Source organism: Centruroides sculpturatus, unplaced genomic scaffold, assembly GCF_000671375.1.
Source record: "Centruroides sculpturatus isolate CEXI.00-Female unplaced genomic scaffold, Cexi_2.0 scaffold631, whole genome shotgun sequence".
NCBI lineage: Eukaryota > Metazoa > Arthropoda > Arachnida > Scorpiones > Buthidae > Centruroides > Centruroides sculpturatus.
In genome coordinates, this window is record NW_019384946.1 from 350,888 (window position 1) to 361,026 (window position 10,139).

Here is a 10,139-nt window from a genome sequence, read left to right on the forward strand (position 1 = left end):
AAGGAGTAACAAAAATCACATCTGAGAAATAAAGAACATTGAAGAGCTCATAATAGAACCTGAAACAGATCTGATGACAGAAGAACGCCAAGAACTCTTGAATGAAGAACACCAAGAAACTCGGCGAGATATGTTTTCTTCTGAAAAAGAGGGATTAATGCCGATATCTGCTATTAAAGATCTTTTGAAGAAGTGGGAGGATGTCAGAACAACGGTCTTAGAATGGCAACCAAACCAGGTTAATAGGGATCTATTAACCTGGTTTGGATTACCAGGTTAATAGGGATCTATTAACCTGGATGGTTAATAGATCCCTATTAACCATGAGGTTAATAGGGATCTATTAACAATGCTACTTACTATTCACTAGTTACTTACTTATGAATCTATTAATATCTACAATTACAATGCTATTAATTACTTCTGAAAAATCCTGAAGAAGAGAGAAAAGCAATCAACATTGGACAGATTCTTTAACTTCCACAAACGGAAAAAACATGACTAATAAAAATGCAAGACTGTGTATATATGTATTTTTATTATTACATATAAATAAATGTAGTTAGAAAGTGTATATTTTTTATTTTTTGGGTCTTCAGAATGAATTAATCAAATTCCAATAAAAACTTATGGTAAATCGATAATTGGTTAATTAAAGTATTCATTTGATAGATAAACTTATTTAATCATTTAAAATTTTAACAAATTGACAATAAGGAATCTAAACAAATTCTAACTGTCAATCAGTTTTTAGCAAATTTTTTATTTATACATAGATACTAGTAGCTATAACATATTTATATATTTAATATTTTAAGTTTTTTCAAAATTTTATTGAAGATTTGTTAGATTTACCTGTGACTATTTGGTGGCTCCACACATTCAGTATTCAACAAACATTTGGTCAATACAGAGTAATGTGGATTTACTTGTGACTTCTCAAATATTCAGTATTTACTGTTTCCCATTACTTATTAGTACATTGTGCCAAATCAAAGGAAATAAATCTCAAACATTCTGTATTTCCACAATGAACCAAAGCTTGTCAAATAATCGTGTGTACATAAGTGCTTGCCAAATGACAAACACTTCCACAAATACTTGGGCAATAAGCAATTATTTGGGAATCAGTAAATATTGAATGTGTGGAGCCATCTTTATATTTAATAAAAGAAATTTAGTTAAATTGTAATATAGAATATTGAAAATAATTGAAATTATAGTTTGAGTATTTATTAAATTTTTATTAGGCAATTAGTTGGATGCTAGAATCAAATCAAAGGATATCCCCTGAATATCAGTATTTATCAATGAAAATAATGGAAGCAGCTTTAAAAGATACTAATGTATCATTTGTGATTGGTCTTTCTAGTCATATTACTTGGATATCTTCTGCAGTTTCTTCAGTTTATCATCTTGTGAAACATTGTAAGTGTATTGTTTGATCTATTTTTTTATTCAAATCTTTATTTAAAATGTTTATAGTTTTTCATATCTTTTGTTTGCTTTTTAATATTTTTTTTCATACATAAAAATTGCAGAGAAGTTGTTAGATAAATTTCATATTTTTATAAGACATATTATTCGAAAAAATAAACTAAATACAATGTTTGAAATTGAAATAATCATGCAAATTATAACTAACTATAAATACCTTATGCTTTATTTATTTTTAATAATACAATAAAATTTATGATGATGACTGTTTTGATAATTTGTGGCAAATGAAAATAAAAGTCATCATTGTTCAACTTCATGCTAAATATCTTAAATATAACAAAAAAAAAAACTATTATAGAAACTGCATTGTTGTTGTTCTATTTTTTGCCAAAATGTTTATTATTTTAATTCTGTTGCCACATTAATATAATTTTTATACATAGCCAAACGATCATCTGGCTATGTAAAAAAAATTGCCTTAAATACTTGGGATAGCCAAGTATTTAATAATTTGACTATGAATCTATATATTTATATAAGGCTTCGGGGTGTTTAATATATTTATATAATTTTTTTTAAAGATGTAGTTGATTAAAATGCATGAATCACATGAAATTTGTTAACCAAACCTCACACTTTATCTATAAATATTCTTTAACCAGGACCTCACTTATTAAGGAATTTGGACTTAATAAAGAATCTGGACTTTATCTATAAAGTGTACAGAAATTCACTTCATTTAAAAAAAATGTTTTATTAACAAAAATGTATAAAATAGATCTGTCACAAAGGTATGAAATAAACAAAGTACAATTGGCCCCTGTGAGATCATGGGTTTATGTGAACTAACAGGTTGGAAGGTTTAGAATGTCAGTTGAGAAAATTGAGTTTTAAAATTTGGAAAAACTGAGGAAATGAATCATTACTTTGAAAGAAAAACCATTGTGTTTTAGTTAATATTAATAAAGATTAAAAAAAATTCTTAGATGTCAGAAAAGAAAATATCACTGTGTGAGATACAAGCAAAAGTTTCAAAGTTTGGTTAACACTTTTGGACAAAGTCAAATAACGATGTCAAATTGATTAATGGAGAGTAATCTTTCCTGACCCCTTTCTGGTCATATAATTTTGGCTGGAATCAGGAAAGAGACCAATTGGGAGGTGGAGAGAGAAAATCGGGACCAATCAAATAAAGAATTTTGGGGATAAAATACTTTAAAAATCTCAAAATTTAAGGACATGGAGCATTGGTTCTCCTGTGTTCATCTTACTTGTCCTTTTGTCAATTCCCCTCTTGCCTTTGACTTCTTCTTCATTCTGTTGACCACTGCAGCTGACTTCCAACTAGTCTACTCTGGGGTCATTGTATCAGCATCAAAACTCCATCAGATTGCTATTAGATAACCAACAATGATGATAACCAACATAGACTGAACTTTCCACATTTTGTTTGTCATCTGAGAAGTTTTTGACTAAAACTGTGTAAGCATCATGTACTTTTCAAATAAATGGCTTGTTTTGTAAAAGTGACCTGTTTTGGTGTAACCACCCACACCCATATTATGCTCACATTCCTCATTAATCATGACAGAATTGTCGAGTTAACATCTGCTTTTTCTTCCTTGTTGGCAAAGATTTGTATTCAGATATAATACAAAACTACTTTGCAAAGTATAAAACATTTTATGTTTACATTTAAACTGTTTAGTATTTTGGTTTAAACAGAAATTTAAGAGTTATTTATATATTAATGAAAATAACAATTCATTAAGTCATTATAAAATGTGAGATCTGGGGGAGGGATCGTTTTTAATTAATATAAAATTTTAATTATGTTTTAAAATATAAAATATTTGAGGAGAAAATTTTATTGAAGATTTGTTAGATTTACCTGTGACTATTTGGTGGCTCCACACATTCAGTATTCAACAAACATTTGGTCAATACAGAGTAATGTGGATTTACTTGTGACTTCTCAAATATTCAGTATTTACTGTTTCCCATTACTTATTAGTACATTGTGCCAAATCAAAGGAAATAAATCTCAAACATTCTGTATTTCCACAATGAACCAAAGCTTGTCAAATAATCGTGTGTACATAAGTGCTTGCCAAATGACAAACACTTCCACAAATACTTGGGCAATAAGCAATTATTTGGGAATCAGTAAATATTGAATGTGTGGAGCCATCTTTATATTTAATAAAAGAAATTTAGTTAAATTGTAATATAGAATATTGAAAATAATTGAAATTATAGTTTGAGTATTTATTAAATTTTTATTAGGCAATTAGTTGGATGCTAGAATCAAATCAAAGGATATCCCCTGAATATCAGTATTTATCAATGAAAATAATGGAAGCAGCTTTAAAAGATACTAATGTATCATTTGTGATTGGTCTTTCTAGTCATATTACTTGGATATCTTCTGCAGTTTCTTCAGTTTATCATCTTGTGAAACATTGTAAGTGTATTGTTTGATCTATTTTTTATTCAAATCTTTATTTAAAATGTTTATAGTTTTTCATATCTTTTGTTTGCTTTTTAATATTTTTTTTCATACATAAAAATTGCAGAGAAGTTGTTAGATAAATTTCATATTTTTATAAGACATATTATTCGAAAAAATAAACTAAATACAATGTTTGAAATTGAAATAATCATGCAAATTATAACTAACTATAAATACCTTATGCTTTATTTATTTTTAATAATACAATAAAATTTATGATGATGACTGTTTTGATAATTTGTGGCAAATGAAAATAAAAGTCATCATTGTTCAACTTCATGCTAAATATCTTAAATATAACAAAAAAAAAAACTATTATAGAAACTGCATTGTTGTTGTTCTATTTTTTGCCAAAATGTTTATTATTTTAATTCTGTTGCCACATTAATATAATTTTTATACATAGCCAAACGATCATCTGGCTATGTAAAAAAAATTGCCTTAAATACTTNTTATCCTATGGTTTTGTTTTATGTTTGTATTTGTATGCTCTGGACAGAGCTCTAGTATCATCCCCAATATTCTATTAGCATCCTTTATTAGTATGCTTTCAGTCTCTTCTATTATGTCTGTATTTTCTTGGTTAGTCTCCATTCTGCTATCATCCATTTCCTCTTCTATAGGAGTTAGAATTATCCTTGGTTCTATTATTGTTGAATCCAGTACACTAAAATTAAACTTATACTATAAGGAGTGTCTTGTGAAAAGGAGGCTCTGTGCCCAGCAATACTTTATCCCAGAGTAAACTCTGTGACACAGCACTAAGAGATAGAATTAAAATAACTTAAAATAGTTAACACTACTTAAAATTAGTTATACAATTTAATGCATGGTGTTTTACAAGCTGATTGTCTTCCAATCCTTGTTTCTGGTTTGTCAATTCTTCCAAAAATTATTTTTAAAAAAACGCAGAAATCTTCTAAAAAACGATGTTTTGATGATGACGTCACTAGACGACCGTTAATATGCTGATACAGTAATACCTCGACTTACGCGAACCCAGAGTTACGCGATTTTCAAATCTCATTGATTTGTCTATTGTTTGAGTGCCACGCAACCCTTGATTACTCACTCCCCCCACACTATTGTTCAGCTTACACGTTTGGATGTGTCACGCGGAATCGACACATAGCTACAATTTATTTTGTGTTATTTATTTCTGTGTTTGTTATATCTACGGAGACTCAAGAGACTCTACTATGTCATCCAAATGAAGTAGAACTAATTCTTCCACATCAAACAAGAAAAGAAAAACTTTATCTTTGGAATGTAAAGTTAACATTGGGTATGTTCGTAAAGTCTAACGAGTTAAACGAGAATGACGTCATCGTTATTCCTATTTCGTTAGACTTTTCGAACGATTTGTTACTAACGCATTTAACTTGTTATTATTAAAGACTTTGATACAAAAATGAAAATTTGTGAATTGGCAAAGAAGTTTGATCTACTGGAATTGTCGGTCAGAACAATTATAAAAGGCAAAGAAAAAATTCTCGACACTGTGAAAAATGCTCAATCTTTAAATTCAAGCATCATTCGTAAACGTCACAGTATTATCGCTGAGATGGAAACAATGTTNGTGTTTTGCTCAATTCAGTCATCGTTTGCTTGTCATTCATATTTGGTGATAAGTATGCATTGATAATATATATAAGAGGCTTATGGTGTATGACTACGGTTGTTATAATATCAGAGGAAAGTTTTGGAATAAGCGCAATGTCTATTGATCTGTTGATAACTGCGATACAGCTTTTTTGAGTTTTCCCATTGTTATTATTTAAAATTTGCCAGTTGCCCAAGCTCACCACTGTATTGTTAACCGTGTAGGGTTCTTGTAATAATACTAAGTCTGCTTTAATTTTACTTGCTTTGTGCATTAACAAAGAGCTAGGGGCCTTGCCTCTCTGGGCATTCAGATGAAGTATGTTAAGTCCTTTCTTTGTTCCTTCTTGTTGTTGGTTGTTACTTTGCATTCTTTTTATATTTTTATTCAGAGTATTGCTGTTTCTGCTGTTATAGTTCATAATTTGTTCTTCCAATTATTTGTTCCTTTATTTTAAGTAATGTGGGACATTGATTGTTGTATGCATTATGGTTTGTAGCTTTCCTTTTTTCTGTTGGTAGACCTCTGTTTGCTTGAATGCAATTAATGCATGATGGGATTTGATGTTTTGCCTGACATTCCTTATAGCTGTGTTCCTTTGTGCACTGACTGCATGTCTGCTCTTTTTTGCAGTCTCTTACCCAGTGTCCAAATCCACAGCACCGGTAACATCTAGTTACCGGCACAAAATCATCTACCCAGACCGTAGTCCATGACATTGCAATTTTCCTTTGATTTATTATTATGTTACGAATTTGTGGTGTAACCATCATTACCACATGTCTGCAGTTTTCCCTGCTTTTTTCCCCTTTTATTGTTGTGCTGATCTTACAATTTGTTGTGATTGTGGTTTTGTCCATATTTCTCCATATGTTATTTTGCTCTGTCATTATTTGTATTATTTCTTCTTCCTCTATGCTATTTGGGACATTTAACAATATGATTCTTGGTTGTTTTACTGTTGACGTCTTACATGTTATTTTTGGTTTTATTTCAGTTATATTTTCTATGGCTTCCTTGAGTCTGTTTCCTTCGTCTTCGGTTCCCACTCTGAAACAGATTCTATTGCCCCGAACTTTTTTAATTTGTTTAACTTTCACGTTGATTTGGTGTGGCGATTTTGTCCTTTATTTTTTCCTCTATTTGTTTCATATTGATTTCTGTACCTTCCTCATTGTTTGGATAAACCAGAACGGCGCTGCTATCTCCATCTTCACTTTTTCTATGGATAACTCTTGTTGTTTGGCTTTGTGTGTTTTGTAGGTTAGTTTTCATTATCTCCACGTAAGTAGGTTGTCTGGTTATTATGTTTTCCAGTTGTGCCTTGATTCCTATTTCACTGGTAGTCTGGTTGTCTGGTTGAGTGGATTGTGTGACATTCTGTTGTTGTGCTTTGTTCTTTCGGACCTGCTTCACAATTGCATACATTTCATGCATATATCCATATAGTTTGGTCACGCTTTCCCTGATTTTTATCCTATGGTTTTGTTTTATGTTTGTATTTGTATGCTCTGGACAGAGCTCTAGTATCATCCCCAATATTCTATTAGCATCCTTTATTAGTATGCTTTCAGTCTCTTCTATTATGTCTGTATTTTCTTGGTTAGTCTCCATTCTGCTATCATCCATTTCTTCTTCTATAGGAGTTAGAATTATCTTTGGTTCTATTATTGTTGAATCCAGTACACTAAAATTAAACTTATGCTAGAAGGAGTGTCTTGTGGAAAGGAGGCTCTGTGCCCAGCAATACTGTATCCCAGAGTAAACTCTGTGACACAGCACTAAGAGATAGAATTAAAATAACTTAAAATAGTTAACACTACTTAAAACTAGTTATACAATTTAATACATGGTGTTATACAAGCTGATTGTCTTTCAATCCTTATTTCTGGTTTGGCAATCCTTCCAAAAATGATTAAAAACGCAGAAATCTTCTAAAAAACGATGTTTTGATGATGACGTCATTAGACGACCGTTAATGACAGTTGATATGCGTTGTAGCTGCTAAAGTTGTTAACCGTTGCCTTGGAAACGATGTGTTTCGTTCAGTGTAGAAAGTTGATGATTTTTGATGTATTTTAATTTTGCTGAAGTTTAAATATTTATAGAGGTTTTGATATGAAATTTTTAGGAAAGTTTACTGATGGCCTAGTGTCACTGATAACCTTAAAATTATTTTAAAGTCTGTCGCCAAAGGCCCGATGCGGGCTTACAAAGTCCGACGTTAACATTCGAAGAAGTGGCGATATTTCGGAAACTATTGGTCCTGTACCCCCGAAAATTTGAGGTAGTACTGTCAGTTCGAAGGTTGATGAAAATCCGTTGTCAATTCCGGATAAACGGTCTTCCTCTTCCGGGAAAATGGACTCCGAAAAGTCGACTTTTCAACTCGTAATATCTTCCGAAAATTTGACCCCAGGGTCATAAAAGTGGCATCACTGGACTTCTCTCACTTAGCTGAATCCGATGATATATAACTTAATATTATAGACGCACTATTATCCAAGAAAAAACTGTTTATTCAGGAGCTAAAATTCATCCAACTTGTCAGACTCGCGTCCCCCGTACTGTATGTGTACTGTAAATACAGTACATACTTGTAAATGTATATATTTTAATGTGATTTTATGTGCTTTAAACGCTTTTATAGTGATATTACGACTTCAATATTTGTGGCGGACAGACGTAAAGTCGAATAAAATGACTTAAACTGGATTTTTATTTTTCCATATACTTTTTTGACAAACGACGTATAATCGGGAACAACGTAACTCGAAACGACATAAGTCGAGGTATACCTGTATTTTATACCTGTATGTAACAAGATGTCTGTGTCCATTTTTAACAAGTTGACATGTGAGAAACTATAATTTGGTTTTTTTAATAGAAGCAACTCTGAGTTTATAGAGGTTAATTTATGTGTATAATAAACATTGTTTTGACTTTAAACATAAACATATTGAACATTATCTTGATTCAACAATGTAGCAATCCTCAACAGGATAACATATTGTTGATATTTCAAATTTCATCAAAAAATTATTTATACAATGTTATAATAGTAATGACAATGATCCAAATTTCTTGGTTTTTATTTTAATTAAATACAATGTTTTAAAATGTTATTTTTTTAAATTGTTGATTTATCTTGTTTTATTGTTGAAACTCATCTAATAGAATTTGATTTCTCATGTTTATTTTGATATGTAGCAGCTGAGAATAAGAATTTTCTTGCAGCAGTTCGTGTAATTTAGAAAATTTATTTTAGTTTGGTTTTTTTCATCTATTGTTGTATAAATCTGTTCTTCAGTCATTTGTTGATTCTTCTTAGTTTTTGTTTGTTGTTGGTATGCTGTTATGTCTTAATCATTATTAAGTCTTTGTTTTTTTTTTTTTTTCTTATAATCATTACAAATGAATTTTTTCCCCCTCTTTTTGTTATATATTATAATATTTGTACTTTTAGTTGCTTTGTTGCCTTCAGATCACAAATCTAATGTTTCTGTTCACTAATGATAGGTTTATTGATTGTCATAATTCTTAACATTATTAGTAAAGTCATTAGCAATAAGTATTTAAAAATCTGAAGGATGCATATTAAAAATACTATATACTTTTTAACATGGGGTTTTTAATGTATAATAAAGAATGATATTCTATTTTTACACGTTAAGATTGTGTTATGTAATTTGCAGATAATTTTTAACATTTTATAAATTAAAGAAAATATTAAAATATAAAATAGATGGTGAAAAATAATTGATAGATTTGATTTTATTATTTACAATTATATATAGTTTTGAGTTCTCACAAATTATTTATTAATTGTTAAAAGAGACTTTGGCATAATGAAGAATTATAATGTTTGCATTAATTTTTTAGTTTATAAAGCTTGAAAACAATACAATAATTGTGATATTCAAAAATGAATGAATAACCAAGAATTATGATAATTAACAAAAATTGTAAAAAAGTTTCAAATGCACAAAGGTTGCATAACTGATCACATACATATAAACAAATATAAGATATATACAGCTAATTATTAATTGACTGATAACAAAAGCTTCATACTTTATATGCAGAGATTGAAAATGGAGGGAAACTTTATACATACATACATACATACATACATACATACATACATACATACATACATACATACATACACACATTATTTATGTATGTTTTCTTCCATCACACACACACATATATATATATAGAAAGAGATGACAGAGAGAATAAACACTTCCAGAAAACCTGAAATTCTCAGAGAATTTTATTTTTGAGTTTGAGTTGTTAACCAAAATAAACAATATTAGAACAATCAGTTTTTTTTTTTTGGTTACAGATATTGACTGATATATTCAACAGCTATAACCTTTAGTAAACTAAAAGTATTATGTATTGTACTGCAGTTTTTAATTAATAAATACTTTTATAAAACATGGGACTAATTTCCCTAAATTTAACCTATTTTTCTGCAATTTGTTACTAAAAACAGAGAAAATTAAACTTAAAACAAATTTCTTCAGTTAAAAATTTAAGCAGAATTTTAAGTGATCATGAAATTTTATTTTCTAA

General features: G+C 29.5%; 1 protein-coding gene across 1 annotated transcript in view; it reads left to right on the forward strand.

The window, feature by feature from the left end:
* LOC111632204 (huntingtin-like) overlaps window positions 1–10,139 on the forward strand; it is a 156,198-nt gene that overhangs the window by 106,737 nt on the left and 39,322 nt on the right. The window contains exons 43-45 of the mRNA XM_023376581.1: window positions 1,251–1,428; window positions 3,317–3,390; window positions 3,727–3,904. Coding sequence (XP_023232349.1) covers window positions 1,251–1,428; window positions 3,317–3,390; window positions 3,727–3,904 — 430 coding nt within the window. The remainder of the gene's footprint in view (window positions 1–1,250; window positions 1,429–3,316; window positions 3,391–3,726; window positions 3,905–10,139) is intronic.